Source organism: Elephantulus edwardii, unplaced genomic scaffold (assembly GCF_000299155.1).
Source record: "Elephantulus edwardii isolate Elephantulus edwardi_28Jun2011 unplaced genomic scaffold, EleEdw1.0 scaffold00061, whole genome shotgun sequence".
In the NCBI taxonomy this organism is placed as follows: Eukaryota; Metazoa; Chordata; class Mammalia; order Macroscelidea; family Macroscelididae; genus Elephantulus; species Elephantulus edwardii.
This window is the reverse complement of record NW_006399811.1, coordinates 9,740,708-9,759,527: the sequence shown is the minus strand read 5'-3', so window position 1 is coordinate 9,759,527 and position 18,820 is coordinate 9,740,708. Positions and strand designations below refer to the sequence as shown.

At 45.1% G+C, this 18,820-nt stretch overlaps 1 protein-coding gene across 1 annotated transcript in view; it reads right to left on the bottom strand.

The window, feature by feature from the left end:
- Positions 1-18,820, bottom strand: part of QSOX1 (quiescin Q6 sulfhydryl oxidase 1) — a 47,258-nt gene that overhangs the window by 15,265 nt on the left and 13,173 nt on the right. Inside the window, exons 3-5 of the mRNA XM_006887774.1 lie at positions 9,925-9,970; positions 9,046-9,148; positions 2,483-2,573 (exon numbers count right to left, since the gene is read on the bottom strand). Coding sequence (XP_006887836.1) covers positions 2,483-2,573; positions 9,046-9,148; positions 9,925-9,970 — 240 coding nt within the window. The remainder of the gene's footprint in view (positions 1-2,482; positions 2,574-9,045; positions 9,149-9,924; positions 9,971-18,820) is intronic.

Sequence of the window (18,820 nt, the reverse complement as noted above, 5' to 3'; positions counted from 1 at the left end):
ATTCTCTAGACAGTTCAAATTTACCCTGTTCAAGAAAAGCTATTTAAAGGCATAGTTGAACGGGGCTTCACTTTAAATCATAAAGTTTTCATTCAGATCTTCTATGTACATTCATAGCCAGGAAAATATTTTCAGTCAGATGTGATTTTCATTTTAAAATAATTAAAAAGGAGAAAAGTGAGTATTTGTTGAGAATCTATCATATGCCATTTATAAAATACCTCATTTAATCTCTGAACTAATTTTCCATGAGATAAGAACTATTATTAGGAGACAAGCAGAGAAAACACAGTATATTATGCTCTGGAGCCCGGTGGGTCTTGAATCTTGGCTCCACCTGGATTAAACCTCTGCTGGCCTCAATTTTCTTACTTGCAAAATGAAGATAGGATTCAACCTCATTTTTCTATTACAAGGCCCAAATGGCCTAATTTTAGAAAAGTCCTTGTAACAAGGACTAACACAGAGTAGTTAGGCAAGCTTTCGTTGAAAACATTACCAGTTTTGAGGTGAAGAAACTGATGTTATAAGAGTGTGTGCCACACAGCTATCAAGGGTCTGAACTGGGCTCTCTATCCCCACTCAGTCTGGCCCTGAAGACCATGCCTGAGCCACTGCTCCTGCCTCGCCAATGACCCGCTCCTGAGGACTTTGCTTGGGCATGGGCTTGGAGACCTGACCTTGGCTACTCAAGGGACAGTGTGAGAAAGGAGAGGAGAAAAGTTGACTCCAGCCAGCAACTACTTAGCACCTCTTCCATGACAAGTGGCAAGGGTTTGGTATTAGTCTCAGTCCCCAGAAAGGTCAAGCACTCCTTCAGCAAAGCTCCCCTCTTCCTCTCCATGCTTCCCCTCTTGGGGCTCAGAGACCTGGTTCGAGCTGCCAAGCTCTGCTTTCACTTCAGTGCTCTCAACTGTGCTTGATGAATTTCAGCAGGAAAACCACTCAGAGCAAACAAGTGGTGTCCATTTCATCTTCACCCTCAAGCATCTTCTTTTCCCCTGCACTGTCTTGGAACATCTCCCACTGGCCCATCTACCTCTGCATCTGGGAAAAAGTCCTAAGTGGACTGTGGAGAAGTCTGTGAACCAGGGTACGAGGGAGAGCTCTGTGCATTAGGCGAGTGGATCTCAACAGAGCATCTACTACGTGCAGGTAAGTGCGTCTCAGTGGTTAAGCAGTTGGCTACTTCTGGAAATGCTGGGGGCTAGAATCCACTAGGTGCTCCACAGAAAAAAGACAGAGCAGTCTGCTCCCATTGTGATCACAGCCTTGGAAACTCTGTGGGGCAGTTCCACTCTGTCCTAAGCTACTTGCCTCACTCAAACTCACTGCCATCGAGTCGTTTCTGACCCTCCACTGAGTTTTTGAGGCTACAGAATTCAATGGAGGAAATGACCCAATGGAGGAAATGTCTCATCTTTTTTTCCCCTCAGAGCCAGAGATGAATTAAACTATCAGAGATGTGCAGCCTCTGGTTAGGAGCACAATTCTCTATAGACAACCACACCAGCACTCAGCTCTACCAGTCAGTATGAGAGAGAAAGACAGGCGATCTCCTCCTGTGAAGAGTCTCAGCCTTGGAAGCCTGATGAAGGGAAGCTGTAAGACAGACTCAGCTGAAGGCACTGTACATTACTAATCCAGGTCTTTTATTTAAATTGCCTCATTTGGCTTCTCAAAATATAATATAAAGCAAAGTAATTATCATTACTCTATAGAGAAAAGGGAGAGTTCTGATGGTCTAGTGGTAAGATGTTGCACCGCCAACTCAAAGGTATGTAGTTCAAATTCACCGTGGGAGAAAGATGGACAAGCTTTGCCTATGTGATTTACAGCCTCCAAAAACCCACTGGAGGGTCAGCTATGGGTTGGTTCAGACCCAAAAGTACACAACAGCAGCAACTAGAGACAGAAAAATGAGGTTCCGAACAGTAGAGGATCTTACCCAAAGACATACCACATATCCAATGGAGGAGAAACTCAAACCTGCCTGGTCGTGCTACTTGTCACCTCCACGGGACCCCATTTCCTCCTGTGAGGGACTGAACGATCTCTAACGTCCCCATCTCAGTTTTCTTTTTCACTCATTTGACGGGAGGCGGGGAAAACGTGTGTGGAAACATCATGACTTGGTTCAAAGCCCAATTTAACAGCTGTGTAATCCTGGAGGCACTGCTTGATCCTCCTTGTTAATTGTGAGGATTAACCACTATGTACGTCAGTGGTCTAACTCAATGCTCAGTAAACACCTAGTGTGGTCATACTCGGTCTTGATGAGATGAATCAAAGCAGGCAGGCATAATATAGGTTTCAGGAAGGTTCCAGCTCCTCCACTTCCCATCTCTCCCAGCAGGGGTCAGAACAGCACAAGACTAAGAAATGGACATTGGCAAGCCCCTCAGATTGGCAGGAAAAACCTTGCTCCTGAAGTAGGGTTTCCCCCAAAGGCTACCCGGAGTTGCAAAGAAGAGTAGCTTACCTCTCTACCAAGATAGGAGCCTTCCTTTTCAAAGATCAGGGCCAGGTACTCTTCGTTGTTTCTTGCAAAGAATCCATTGATCTCTTCCAGCCTGCAAGAGACACCTCGGGCGCTCACTCTCCACCCCCAATGGGAATAAGGCCTAAGTGCTGACTATGCCAGGCACAGGTGACACGGTTCTGTGAATACAGTCATGCAGGTTTCTTTGTTTCCACACAAAGCTTTGTGAAGTCTCCCACTGGCAGGCCTCCAGTGGGAGGAAGCCAAACCCACAGTCTCAAAGGATGTTGTCTTTGTTACCTAGCCTTGCTTCTTCAACTGACCCACCCTGCCGTTTTTCCCCCTTCTTCACCCTGTCTCTTTCAGGAGTCAGGAGTGAGTAAGAGGCAATGTGAGGAGGAAGGCTGGGGAAAGGAATGCTTTGAGATTAGTTATCTCAAAGCCCCAGGCTTACTGAATATGGCTGGTATCAGTCTCCTGAGAGACTGAAGATTAGATTCACCAGATATAAGTTTTGATACCTGGGAGGTAACCACCAAATGGGAGATCTGCTTTCTTCTCCTCTGGGACAGACAGGGAAAGAGGAAGGCAAGAATCAGAAGTCCTGAGTCCTGAAGCCCTCAGAAGCTATCTAATCCCATTTTAAGATAAAGACTCTAAAGCCCAGAATAAAGGTAGAAACAGAGAATACTAAGGCAAATTTGATGATGATGCTGCTCCCAAAATAAACTAGAAATTGTTGTTATGTGCCATCAAGAAGCCGGCAACTCATAGTGACCCTATGTACACTAGCTTTAAAACCTACTCTATCCTAAACCAATCTCATCATCTCCGACAGGCCTAATCCCATTGCTCCAGTCACTGAGTCTATCCATCCTGGGTCTTCCTCTCCTGTGCTGTCCCTCCACCCTTCCAAACATAATATCCTTCTTCAAGGACTGACGGGTCCCTCCTGGCCATATGCCCAAAGTATGTAAGGTGGAGCCTCAAAATCCTTGCCTCTCGAGAGCAGCCTGGTTTTACATTCTCCAGGCCAGACTTGTTCTCCTTACAGTCCACAGTATGTTCAACACTATTCTCTAGCACCACAACTCAAAGGCATTGATCCTTCTATAATTCTTAGTTATTGCCTAGCTCTCGGATGCATAGCAAGTAATTGCAAATACCATGGCTGGGATCAGGCACACCTTAGTCTCCAGACTGACACTGCTGCTTTTCAGTACTCTAGAGATGTCTCTGACAGAAGACTCCCAGTACAACTTGTCTTTGGATTTCTTAACTGCTGGTACCAAAAGTGTTGACTGTGAAACCAAGCAAGTGGAAGTTATCAACAACCTCACTTTCTTCGCAATCCATCATGAAGCTGCTGACAGGCCCAGTGATGAGAATCTTTTGTTTTTTTGAGCCGAACGTCAATCCATATTGAAGACTACAGTCCCTGACCTTCTGCAGCAAATGCCTCATGTCCTCTTCAGTTTTAGCAAGTAAGGTTGTGTCATATGCCTAACGTAGGTTGTTGATGAGTCTTCCTCCAATCCTGATGCCACATTCCTCTGATAGAGTCCAGCCTCACGGATGATCTGTTCTGCATAGATTGAAAAGGTATGGTGGTAAGATGCATCCTTGATGCATACATTTCTTGATCCTGAACCATGCAGTGTTTCCCTGCTCTGTTCTAACTACTCCTTTCCGGTCCGAGTATAAGTTTCACATGAGCCCAATTAAGTGTTCTGAGATTCACATTTTTCTCAAGGTTACCCACAATTTGTTGTGATCCACACAATCAAATGCCTTTGCACAGTCAGTGAAACACAGATAGACTATTTTCAGCCAAGACTTCTCAAACTAGAAACAGTATTTTAAAAATCAGAGTCTCAATGTAAGGGACTTGTATCATACAGAAATGACTTGTCTCCTTACTCCACTTAAAAGCAGAACACAGTTTAAGAGGCCAGCAGTAGTCAGATGGAAAAGGGAGGCTGCATCTTCTTTTTTATCATCTCCAGAGGTCAAGACGCCCATTCTGGAGACCTATTTCTTCTACTGGGTCCACTGATGAAGCAGTGACTACAAACCTGGGGCAATGCTGGAGTCCAGCCCAGCACGGTGATGGGACAGGTGGAAACATTAGGGAGGGGAGGGTCAGCGCTCACCCCAGGGGTGGATGGGATTATGTATGGTGGCTAATGACAGCCTCTGATGTGACATCAGGTGGCCTCTCAGACCGCTTCATAAGGCCTTTCCTAGGCTGGCAGAAAAGCAAGCTCTGTACAATGGTCTGTCCGTCCCCATCCCCGACTTACAGAAGGGGCAGCTCACTTTTTTCTTCACATATCTATCTCCACCCCCTTCTCAGGGAAGGAGGTAGAGATGTGTGATGAAAGGTGAGGAATCATTTGAGAGAGGTTGGCAAGCTTATCTGATGGGTTGTTTCTAAGATCTTTCAGGGATAAGAATGTGCTACAAAGAATATAAATGTAATACATATGTGTTAAAAAATAGAGTTATAAAAAGAGACACAATCATTGAGAGAAGGAAGAAGGATCAGACTACATGCTATCCTAGATGCTCAGAGAAATGAAACTCTAAACCACATCAAGACCATGTAGAGGGTCCAGGGTCTCTGTGAGGTCAGCTGGGAGGATGGAGAACTGAGGAAAATCATAAAAGAGTCTCCTAGGTTGGATTCAACCCCAACTGACACTTAGACACAAGCTTTCAGCAGGGCTATGACTCTGCAGAATAACCAGTACACACACTTGAGCCTTCAAGCCTCATGTGGCTTCATGGCACCTGGGACATGCACTGCGTTCTGAGGCTGGATGCCTCGAGCAGTTCCTACCTGTACAAAGGAGGATGTGGCCCTGCTTTGCAAGAGTCTCCTGAGGTAGGAATTGTCTTAATTTGAATTTTCATCCAGGAATAAAGGATATGTTTTTAGGTTGTTGTTAAACACTACTGAGTCTAGTACAACACTCTACAAAACAAAGGTCTGAATCTTGTGAAATTCTCACAATTTCTACAAATTTATACACACACACACACACACATATGTTCATAGAAGCTTTATTCACAACAGCTAAAAGTTAGAAATAATCAAGACATCTTCAAGGGGTTCATCAATACCATGAAATACTACTTAGCAAGAAAAAGAAATGGACTAGTGATACACATAATGTGGAACATCTTATTATTATGTGTGTGTGTGTGTGTGTGTGTGTGTGTGTGTGTGTACCGTCAAATTTGATCTGACAGGTACAGGAGGACATTGTCCCTCCCTTTCCAACAGAGCATCTGGTGGATTCGAACCACATGCCTCTGAGATTGCAGTGCAGCTTCTTGCCACTAGGCCACCAGAATTCCGTATTCTCACAATTCCTGACACACTCAAGCCTATTTCTGCCATCTGTGTGTCAATCCATCTAGCTGAAGGTCTTTCTTTCGCCAAACCTCCACCTTTCCAAGCACGATGGCTCTCCCCAAGGACAGCCTCTCCTAGAAAAAATATGTAAGACAAAGCTTCCCTATCCTTGCCCCCAAGGAACATCCTGGCTGCACTTTTCCCAGGACATAATGTGTTTGTTCTTTTGGCCTTCCATGGGATATTTGGTACTCTTCTCCAACACCACAGCTCAAAGGCACCAATTCTTCTTCTGTCATCCTTATTCATTGTACAGTTCTCAGATGCACAGCAAGTGAATGAAAAGACCATGACCTCAGTTGTTGGTGCCACTGAGTCAACTCATAGCGACTCTATGAATAAGAGATCTGAATCCTGTCCTATCCTGTGCCATCTCACACTTCCTGACACATTAAGCCTGTGTCAATCCACCTTGTCAAGTGTCTTCCTCTCCTTTGTCGACTCCTCCAAGCATCATGTCCTTCTCCAAAAAATTGCCCCTCTTAGCAACATGCCCAAAGTATGTGAAGTGAAGCCTTATCATCCTTGCTTCCAAAGAGCATTCTGGTGGTTGCATCCTTTCCAAGACATTATTTGCTTGTTCCTATGGCAGTTTATGGGACTTAGTCTTCAAACTGACATCACTGTTCCTCAGTAATTTGGAGAGGTCCCTGACTGCAGCCTTCCCCAGTGCAGTGTGTCTCCTGATCTCCCTACTGCAGGTACTGAGGACTCAAGAAAGATGAAGCTGTTGACCACTTTAATCTTTTCTCCATCTATCATGATTCTGCCTATTGGTCCAGTGATGAGAATTTTTTTTCCTTCATACTGAGATACAAGCCATATTGAAGAATGTATTCTTTGCTCTTCTGCAGCAAGTGCTTCAAGTCCTCCTCACTTTCAGTAAGCAAGGTCATGTTATCTGCATAATGCATGTTATTGATGAGTTTCTCCAATTCTAACACCACATGCTTCTTCAGACATTTCTCAGCATATAGATTGAATAGGTATTGAGAAAGGATACAGCCCTGACCCACACTTTCTTTAATTTTAAAACATGTAGAGTTTGCTTCTCTGCGCTCCAGTAATATTCAGGCTCTTCTGACATCTATTTTGGTCTTTTCTTCCTCCTCTGTCTTTGTAATGACCTTTTGAACTCTTTTTGAATGATGCTCTTGATATCCTCTCACAACTCATCTGGTCTTTGCTCACTGGTGTTCAAGGCCTCAAACCTGTTCCTGAGATAGTTCAGAAATTCAGGTGGGATAGACACAAGGTCATATTTTGGTTCCCATAGATTTAATTTTCCTTAGCTTCTGCTTGAACTTGCATATGAGTAGTTGGTGGTATATTCCACAATCAGCACCTGGCCTAGTTTTCACAGCTGATAATATCTCCAATAGTTCTTTCCACAGATGTAATCAATCTGATTCCTATATACCATCTGGTGAAATCCATGTGTATAACCTGTGTTTATGTTTCTTATAAAACGTATTTACAATGAATAAGTCATTGATTGTGCAAAATTCAATCATTCTATCTCCAGCTTCATTTCATCAGGATTGGTGGAAGATCCTTCAACAATCTGAGTTATGCAGATGACACAACCCTGATTGCTGAAACTGAGGAGGACCTGAAGCACTTGCTGCAGTGGGTCAAGGACTGCAGCCTTCAATATGGATTAAGGCTCAATATCAATAAGACAAAGATTCTCACCACTGGGCCAATTGGCAGCATGGATGGTGAAGAGATTGAGATTGTTCACAGCTTTAGTTTGCTTGGCTCCACAGTCAACACTCTTGGCACCAGCAACCAGGAAATTAAGACATATTGTGATGGGAAAGTCTGCCGTTAGGGACCTCTCCAAAGTACTCAAGAGCAATGACGTCACTCTGGAGACTAAGGTGTGCCTGTTATAGGCCATAGTCTTTGCAATCACTTGCTATGCATCAGAGAGCTGGACAATGACTAGGGAGGATAGAAGGAGAATTGATGCCTTTGAGCTGTGGTGCTGGAGAAGAGTACTGAATGTACAATGGACTGCTAAGAAAATGAACAGGTTAATCCTGGAGAGGGTTAAACTGGGCTGCTCCTTGGAATCAAGGATTCTGAGGCTTCATCTGACATACTCTGGACATGTTGCAAGGAGGGACCAGTACTTGGAGAGGGATGTCATGCTTGGGAGGGTGGAGGGACGGCGCAGGAGGGGAAGGCCCTCTATGAGGTGGATTGATTCAGTGACTGGGGTAATCAGGGTGTGTGTGTTGGAGACAGTGAGAGTGACACAGGACAGAGCAGGTCTTCCTCTTTAGTCTGTAGTAAACTGCACTAACTGAATGGCTGCACATCTCCAGTTTTAATTCACCAGCAGCTCCTATTAAGACTCCTCCCATTAAAATCTACAGTTTCAGAAACCTGATGGAGGGACATTGTCACTGTGAGTCAGAATCAACTCCTGACTCAATGACAGTAAGCTTTGAGTTTATCTCTATCTCTCTGAGAGTCAGGACAAGCACATGCACCTCACAATTCATTACAGAAAGGAGGAAACCTTTCTGGAAGTCTTGTAGAGGCCTCCAGCCACTGAACCTGACATCCCACAGCCTCAGCAGTCTCAGGCCCCTCCTCACCTTCCAGCCCCAAATCTGCTCAGACAAATGCCAATCTTCATTTTAGAGAAAGAGGATTATTCTTCTGAGTTTTTCCTCTCCCTACCATAACCACCACCCCCCATTTTTTTTTCTCTGAAGTATCTAACTTCCCTTTTCCTTCCACTCTGCCTCTCAGCAGCCCTCCCTAGATTTAGATCATGCAAAATCCTGCTGCATCCCCGAAATGTTCCTAAGGACAAGTTGTGGTGAGAAGGAGCAAATGATACCATGTGGAGAACCCTACCCAGCTTTCCCTCCCAGAGTGGACCCCTGGGTCTGTCAGGCAACCCTGTATTTAGGAAGATGGGATCTTCGGCTAGGACCTGGAGTAACAGGAGGCCCTTCACCAGCCCCAGCGTGGCTCTGTGTTCTGGCAGACTAAAGGGATCTGCCTCAGTGGTAAGGGAGGCAGGAAGGATCACCCTTGGCCCCCACCCTGCCATTCCTACTTCACCTCCTCCTCACTCGCAGGCTTGTGACAATGCACCACATCTGCCGCAGCCCCAAATTACCTAGCAGGTTCCAGTGGGGGACAAGCTGGGGGCCAAGTGTCACGATGTGTCTCCAGCGCATCAATAAGCCTCTCCCGTAGGACCTGCACATCTGCCCCAGCCACTGTAAACAGAAACAGACGGGGATGGCTTTGGGAGAAAAGCAGGCTTTGTTCCAGTGACCTGTCACCTGTTTACAGAACCTAACGGTCCAGAGCATGAGCTACTTGTGACAGAAAAACTATCTGGTAACAGTCCTCTGGGTTTGAGGAATAAAGGTAAGGGGCTCCTTCTGTGGTCCTAAGCAGTGCTAGGTGACCCACACTTGCCAGGGTGAGAAAAAAGCCCCTCAGAACCAAAACCTATTAGGTGCTGTCTGGTCCTATACAACGACTCACACTTTCCCTCACACATCTTTCATTGTTGGCAGACTTAGAAGGAAGCAAAGATGTGTGAAGAAAAGTGAGGGATCACTTTGAAAGAGGTGTACCTGATTTGTTGCTTTTGAGATCTGGATGAGAAAGTGCCACAAGGGTTATAGTTGTGTCTGTGTGAGAAAAAGGGACACAAACACCAAAAAACATGGTGCATCCCTTTGTATGTCAACACCACACTGACACAAAAGGCCACTCTGGAAACGGGGCACCTCACTCTCATTCCAGGATCGTGAGCCAAAAAAAGAAGCCTTTTCAGCCTCGCTTTTCCTAGAACTCTTTTAGACTGAGTACGAAGATGGTTTTCTTTCAGGAAAACTGAAGTCAGATTTTCACATGAAGAACCTCTCACCTTTACAGACCTTGCCGATTGCAAGTCCCGTCCACCCCAAAAGGAACCAAGGTGAGGCGGAAAGCAGGGAGAGGAAGACTATGCTCACAGGACAAGCAAAGCCGGAGCACCTACCTGACAGAGGTGTTCCCACGTCATCCTTGGAAAAGGCCTTAAAGAACTGCAGGGTGAGAACACAGGTGAGAGTCAGTTAAGAGCACACACTGGTATCAGACGGATGAATTTAAAATTTGATGACTTGTGAGGTGGAGCCCCTTGGACAAATTAACTTTCTGAGCTGGTTTCTTACCTATAACATAAAAAACCAAAATGCTTTTGCTCCTGGAGTAGGACATGGACTCCCTCTCCTATTTTGCTCACATGCAACCTCAACCCTCTCATCTCTGACGCATTCAGGGTGTGCTATAGCCAGCAGTGCATACATTCCACCAAAGGTAGGCTCTTTCTGTAAAGTATTAAGAATTCCTCACAGGGTTCCCAAGGTTGTAAATCTTTATAGAAACAGCCAGCCACATCTTTTCTTCTACAGAGCAACTGGTGGGCTTGAACCATCAACCTTTCAATTAGCTTAGCCACAGTGCCACCACGGCTCCTTAAGGGCATCAGCACATAATTTCTGACCAATATTTATCATATAATGAATTTTGAAGGACAACTGCTATTTTTCCTTGCACAGCAAATAAAGCAAAGTCACCTCCTACATCTCTGGGAAACATGGCAGATACTGTGTGTGAAAATTTGTCCTTGTTCCTTATCTTGGAAAAAAAGGGCTTTGAGGCTGATGTTTATACTTAAAGAGAATTTGCATTCTGAGGCCTAGCACAGCAGACACTTAACTGAGGGAAGAGTCTCCAGCAGAGGTTCTCAGGGTGGGCCTGAGCCCCTGAAGAAAGAAGTCATATTTCCAACAGGCCAACTGAATTCATCACTTCATCGTCTTTTCCCACTTAAAGGACTCTTGTTCCAGTCCCTCACCCTCTTGGGACAGGAGGACAGAGAAAAGATGAAAATCTCTTACAATTTTACAATCTTATGTCTTGCTAAACGACAAGAGCACTAATGCTTCTGTCTGTGCTCCCCTGGGTTCAGGAGGGGGACAGAGTCGAACAGTCTCATTAGAAATGAAGACAGCCACTACTGCCTGAGAAAGAGCTGCAGGCTGGGATGGGTCTTTTCCTGGGGCATCCAATCTTGGGGTAATTTTTAGTACTGTGGCGCCTCCAACCTCCAGCTACAGTGTAATTTTTTTTATTCTTTTTTTTAATTTATTAATTTCAATGAGCCTCTACAGAGATTTTGGATTTCCATTCATTCATTGTTGCACTTTTCTCCCCACCCACCCCACACTCCCGCCCCCAGTTCACTCTTCTTGAAAAGCAAAAGAAAAACTCCTTCAATGGTATACAATCCCCCTGCACCCCCCACCTCCACCCCCACCCCGAGTATACTCCACTCTGCAACCCTCATTCCGGACTCTTATGATAATCATAATGCCCTAAAATACATTACTTTTAAACTATTCTCTCCCTTATCGACTTCAATGCAGTAAACATAATTTATCCAGTTTTTCCTCAGTCTTACCCGCACCCTGATGTCAGCCTCATTCTACAACAGTGGCACCATATAGTATTTGTCCTTTTGTGACTGAGATGTTTCACTCAGCATAATGTCCTCCAGGGTCACCCATTTTGCTACAGTGCGATTTTAATCCAAGCTGATGGTTTATGAGTGCAGCCGTCATAATCATGGGGTGTGGCAGATCTGGGAGCCAAGCCTGGTTCTGTTATACTCTTGCTGTGTGACCTTGGATGATCCATAAACTTCTCTGAGCCTTAGATGCCTCATTTTAAACATGATGAATTTATCTACCCTGAAAAAGTGCTGTGAGGATTTAATAACAATATACTCAAAGGGCCAGCAGAGTGGACATACAGTAAGTAATCAATAAACATTGACTGTAGTATTATTCATTAAAGGTAAGATATTACCTTTGCCCTATCTTTTAAACACTAGTGTGTGTTCATCAGCTAGGAGTCAGTTTGCTGGGAGCCATCTGGGGCAGAATCCAGAACTGGAGGGCTAACCCTGCCCATGTCTCCCAGAGAAGGAACAAAGCCCCCACCAAGTCACACATCTTTCCCCACTTGTAGCCTTTAACTGCTTCCTCTGAGCACACCTGGACCTCTATTCTGCTCACTTTGTTTTTACTTTCCTTATAAACACAAATATAAACTTGTATTCTGCATGAAAAGCATCTATTTATACTTGCCACACGTACTTACAATTGTGTTCTTTATACTAACTGAATAAATCTTGCATTAATATAATAATGTCCTGAAACATACAAAAAGGATAAAGGGCTTCTTGGATTGTGACTTGAGATCAAGGTGCTGAAGCACTGAGACTGACATTGTCTCTCAGAAACAAAAACAGGAAATTCAACTATTTGGGATTTTATTTGTTTCATAAACCACAGTGCAATCTTTGCCGATACAGTCATTCTGAGTGATGATGTACTTACTTATAAATAGCAAAGAGGAAATTCAACTTGTTTCTGTGATCGTGCACACATTAAAAAAACATTTTAAAAACCCAACTATTGACATCATGCAGCCTTAACCTGTGTGGCTTTCCAACAGCTACAGCTGTTATTTTCATCTGGAAGAAATGTTATTGAAAAGGAACACAATACTTAGGTTTGACAGGTGGTATTTCTACTTTCATTCATATTAGTATATGCTGTTAACACATCCAAGTATACAGCAGAGCCAACAGGAGGCAGAAGTTACATAAGCTTATTAATCATAATCTATCACCCTGAGAAATGCTGGTCCTAGAGCTTCAGTTCCACAGTCTCCATGGCTATCAAAGTCAAGTAGCACAAAGTGGTCCACAGAAACGGTGTTCTGTGTCCTACTTTGGTGAATAGCGACTGAGGTCTTACAAGCTTGGGAGTAGCCATCTATTTAAAGTACCACGATTGGCCTCTCCCTGTCTGGAACAAAGAGTGAAGAAAAACAAAGACATGTCAGACAAGTAACCGAAGAGGAGCTAATGAACCACTTGAACCTCAACCTTCTCAACCTGAATACCAGAAGATGGTGCTTTAAAAGGAAGCAGAGTAGAAGGCCCCGGATGGAAAATGTGGAACAAAACTCAAAAACATAAAACTGACCAGGCTTACTGGTGTGACAGAGACCGATAAACCCTTCAAAGACTAAACCTTTAGTCAGTCTTCGAAGGTGAACAGAACTCAGTCAAACACCAGAGAAGTCTATAAAATGAACAATGGGGGGGAGAGCAGTCACTCCTGAGAACAATCAACCACATAAACTCAAAAGGGTAGCATGTGCCCAGGGATAAAGCTCAGAAGGCAGCCAAATATAGGACAGGATTAAAGGAAGTAAAAAAAAATCACAGGAAGAAAGCAGGAGTGTAGTTCTGAGTGGATTGTAATTAGTGTCACCACTCTGTGTACGAACAACTGCATGACAAACCAAGTGCTTTGTAAACTTTCACTCAAATCACACTAAAGAGAGGAAGAAAGGAGAAAGGGAAAATGTTCATTCTTTCTTCTCCATCAACCAGCAGGCTGTGACAATTTCTTTTAACACCAGTTTGTATTAAAAAGGGGCTGGCCTTACCTCTATCATAAGGCAGCTTCCTTTGACAGGTTTAGGTAAACCCTGTCAAGGTCCCAGCTGTGGGCAAGCTTGGAGAGGGACAAGGAGCCTCAGCACTAGTGACCCTGCGGGATACAGGGACTCCAAGAGACACTCCCACAAGACGCACAGCTAAAGGGGAGGCCTCCCACTTCCACCTCCATTCTCTCTGTGCTGGTCACTCTTTGCTTCTGTCTCCAGAAGCCTCTCTCTTGTTTTCCAGAACAATCTCAGCTTCTGAGCTTTAGTTTCCAAACTAGACTCTCTTAGGTGATTTTTGCTGTCAATTAATTTTCCACCTTCCTTCTTTTCTACTAGCTCCTTCTTTAGGCCTACAAACAGATTCAAACCTAACTAATTTAAAAATGAGAGAGATTATATATATATATATATAATGAACTAGGGAACTAGGGGTGGGGTAGGAAGGGAAATGTGCAACAATAAATGAATGAATGAATGAATGAATAATCCAACTTTTCTGTAAACTTTCGTTAAAACCACAATAAAAAAATTAAATTTAAAAAAAATGAGAGAGAATGAGCATAGGACAGACGATGATAATAGAGAGGACCTCTACTCTAGTTCCTCTATTTCCTGTCTCTGTACTGCCCAAATTTTAAAAAACAGTACTCTGCTCTCAGTCCGATTTCCTTTCTCCTTGCCCAAGCTGGCTCTGGCTCCTACTACCCTGTTGAAACTGCTCTAGGAAAGCTCAGGGGTGACCTTCTTTTTGGCTAGTCCAATGACCTCTTCCAGATCCTTCCTGATCTCTCTGCAGCACCTAATATAATTATCATCTGGTTGTTGGTTTTTTCCCTTCCGTGGCCAACATTTGCCATTTTTGTGCCACATTTTCCAAACACTCTTCTCATTTCCTTTCACCAGTTTGCTCAGCTCTTTTCCCCCTACCTTTGCCCCTGACCTGTCTCCTGTGCCGGCTGCCCTTGGTATCTCTTACCAAGACTCCTCCCTCTTTCCCAACCTCTCTCTCCTCTAGCCATTCAGCTGATCATGATGCTGTTTAAAAAATACTTGAAAGGCCCGTGACAAAGAGGTCAATCTATGCTTCTGAATGAACAGATGATGAAGTGTATGCAAGGAAAAAATATACATTTTTTCCCCCTGCCTGGCCAATGACATTTATTTTGTCTAAATGTTTTGAAGTCTGATTGCTGTCTCTGGTACTCGCTTGCCTAGACTTACTTCTGTCTCCAACACACTCCAACACTGAGTCACTCATCCCTCAACCTGTTTCTCCACCTATGTTCCCTATCTCAACCAGTGATCTGTCAACCTCTTTGTCACCCAGACCAACAACTCCCACTCCCACACCCCAATCAGACAGTCAATGGACAAATTCGCTGAATTTGACCTTGATGATACCTCTCCAACAACTCAACAACCTCTCTAAGAGCCTTCTCCTTTCCCATCTGCTGCCTTGTCAAGTCTAGGGGCTGATCCTGGACTAGTTTCCACCTGCTCCCCCTTCATATGTTCAGACACTTTAATACGATCAATCTTTTCATTCTGTGACCATCTTCCTTACTGCCACTATGGCTAGCTTTCAAAGGTACAATTCTTATCCGAACATGTTACTCCTTTTCAAATCTCTCCCACGACTACTGTTTATGAATAGTGTCCAAAATCAAGGTCTTCAAGGACCTGAATCAAATTCATCTTCGGCAACAATGGACTTTGCTCTCAACGGTTCTCCTCCCTACCCCAAGCCCATCTCTACAGCCTGGAGGGCAGGCCCCTACTGTGTTCATCTCTGGATGTTCCATAGTAACTGGCACAATGCTTAACACACTGAGACACTCAGTAGACATCTGTGGAGCTGAATACAGAATGTTGTCCTCTGGTTGTTTTGAGAGCTCATGAGCAAATCACATTAAAATCTAGCCGGGGCACATTTTTGTCCACTTATTTAAATACATCGTTATTAAGTCAGTTGTTGGAGGCGTGTGCCCTACTCAAGGGAAACCACCACAACTCCTTGGAAACAGGCAATTAAGGCTTCAGGAGAAGGCAGCACCTCTGTTGTATCTCTCTGTCACTTCTCACAGGCAGCTTCTGCCTTTTCCAGTCTTGGAGCCCCTGAAGGATCTCCAGCATCTCCGCAAAGGCAGAAGACCAAGTGTTAGTGGGCAGGTCCTTACAGACCAACGACCAACTACCTTCTTGGGATTCAATAAACTTAAACAGAAAGGATACTTTCCATTGGCGGTCAAAGGTGGCATGGAATTAAAACTCAGTAACAAATTATAAGGGAAATGACATTTTACAGTAATTATACTTTATGGTACTCATACACTTCATGGTAAGCCACCTGCAGGACATGCTCACAAGGAACCACAATACTGGGCAATTCTTACATCTGTGCAATGTGAGTAAGGGAGACAGCTGGGAAGAGGAACATTTCTTTTCAAAAAGGGGCAAGAGATTGCTTTCTGAAGTCCTGCCCTCCCCTCTGACATCTCACTCTTTCATAAGATTAATATAAGGAAATGGTCCACACTCTATGCACTCAGACTTCCAGCCTTGAATCCAAGGTCCTGCCTTATATGTGAGCCTCTTCTTCAACCAGACTGCCACACAGTTCTGCCCATGCTAAACCTTTGCGTTCACCTTCTCTCCCATCTCTAATGCCCTGCCCAAGCTCCTCTCTCCCAGACAAACCTCACCCATCCTTCAGCCAGAAATCCCCTCCTACATGAAATTCGGCAGGATTAGTGAGAGGAGGGGCTCACTGTACCCAGGTCAACTCCTTCCAGTGTCCGGGTCCCTCAGTCTCTTGACCAGCTGGGGAGCCCTCTGTGTCGCTGTGGACAAGAACTATGTGTTCAGTTTTTGGCCTCTCCCACAATGGAGAGGGCAGTCTTGCATACCCAGTGGGCACAGGAGCTGCTGACAGTTGGTCTGTCTTAAAATGCAGCAACCAGAGAGGAGATGATCCTAAGTGATAGACAATGGGGAAGGAAGAAAATGAACATGTACTGAAGCCCCATTAAAAGCTCACAGTGTCTCCACACTTAACAAAACTAAGACCGCATTGACATTTGCAACAACTTTATTAGGCAGATATTATCTTCCCACTTTTATAGACAAGGAAACTGAGGCCCACTGCTAGAGAGGGTTATAAGCCTCCTTATGACCACACAGTAAGCACCAGAGCTAGGATTTGAACTCATCTCTTATCGCCTCCAATTCTGTGAAGGGAAGACTTCTGACCTCTCCTACTTCACTGCTGCTGCTGCTCTGTATAATACTGACCCCAGGAAGACCTTTGGCCACAGAGGGTCCCCCATCTCCAGGACCCACTGTGAGGTAGTCCTGCCATCAATGGTGAAACTTGACGAGACAGAAGTCACGTCCTTTCCCCCAGAAATTCCAGCCTTCAGGTCTCCCAACACCAGCCAGAACCTGTTTCAAAATAGCCTTTCCCTCCCCTGCACCTTTGTTTTCTTCCACCTGGGCTCCAGCTCCAGTGTGATGTGGACCTGAGCTGGCTGGGCCCGCCCTACAGGGCCAAGTATTTGCTAAACAGGCTGGGCTGGTGGCAGCTCCCTGTTTTCTCATGGTGACCAGGGCAGGAGGTAGAGGAAACAGACAGTGACCCATGTCACTGGGCAGCCAGGCTCTTATGTGAGCCTGTCCCATCATATCAGCAAAACCCTTTCTACCCCCTGCTCAGTACATGTCCTCCCATCAGGTCCTGATGGCCTTAAGGGCTGAGTCCAGTTCCCAAGAGGCAGCAGACAGGGCAACAGGGGTAGCTCTCTGGCCTGCTCACAGCCAGACCGAGGGCGAGCTCTGCTTTCCAGAGTGTAGCCACAATGCCTGCAAACACACTGGGTTGTCTGTGGGCCAGAATCTCTGCAGATATAAAATCTGTTTGAGGAGTGTTTCCCAAACTCTGGAGTAATCTATTAGTAAACTATAAAATCAATTTAGTGACTCATAGCTGGCACTTAAAAAAAAAAGGAATATAAAAAACAGGAAATGTCAACATGTATTACACTTACTAAGTGATTTTGTATGCAATTGGTTTCACTGATAATATACAGATTTTGAATACACAGATAATATGCAATTTCTAGATCACAATGTAGAATGTGTATTTCTTACTGTGGGTTTGTCATAATAACATGTGAAAGCCACTGCTTTAGGGCCTCAGAACACTGACTGGCCAATAGCCTAACCAGCCACTGTCTACGGCTGGCAGGCTTTGGATAGGCCTCTGAATGTCCTTCTTTGGTCCCAACTGAATGGCAGCTTCCTCAGGAGAGGAAGGGAAGGTTCCACAAAGGGAGGACACATGGAGATTTTATGAATGAGACAGAGGACTACTAGACTGGCCCAGCCAGCTGCTGTCTATCTGGAGGCAGGGGAAGGTCCAGGAGACCAGTGAAGGGCCCTCCCAGGGCTCGGATTTGTAAACCAGCGCTCCTCCCTCAGCCAGCTGGGTGGTTACTGAGATGATTCATTATGTAAGGTATTCATGCTGCGTGTGCTGCGTGACTTGGACAGGTGCTGAGGAACCTCTGGATATCCCAACTGACTGGCTGCCTCCTTCACACCCATGGGGCCTCAGCCTCTCCCAAGCAGAAACCAAAAGACCCAGGTGTCAGACCCCACAGAGTACGCACAGGAAGACCTGGTCTGGCCATGGCACCAATGACAGTCCTTCCTAGGGGCTGGACTCCTGTGCTTCATTCTCACTAGAATACCAGCCTGTGAATGAGGGTTTCCTGCTGCCATATTGGATTTTCCCCCAGTTTCACACTCAGGGTTGCTCCAGTAGAGGAATGGAGTGCCCTGTAACTGAGTCACTTTAGTCATATATTGCGGGCTTTGGGGGCTGCATGTAAAGATATAGGACAATGGAAATGCCTAGGGGAGGACTTACACTTTAAAATAAAGATGAATGACACACAAAGCTCTCTGCTGCCACCTCTAAGGAACAGCTTACTGGCTTGCCATACTGTTGCCTAGACCAGCCTGGTCTCAGCTAAACCTGGGGCCTGCCCCTTAAGTGGTTACAGCAGCCTAGGAGCGGAGCTCTACTGAGCTATGGAAACCCTGAAGGTAGCAGGGTTTCACTAGACGTGAGGAACAGAAAGGTCACATGGAATTGGAGCTGAACATTCTTGGAGAAGCCAGGGGCCTTGCTTTCCAGATGAATTCTCTCAGGTTAATCAGGCTGAGTTGCAGCTCATGTTTCTGCTTAGACCTTGAGGCCCGAGTTCAGAGAGATCCTGTTCCGGGGACAATACTTGGCATTTCAGCTTTCAAAGGCATTTCCTGACTAGTGTTACTGGCTGTGGAGGAAACTGCTATTCCTAGAT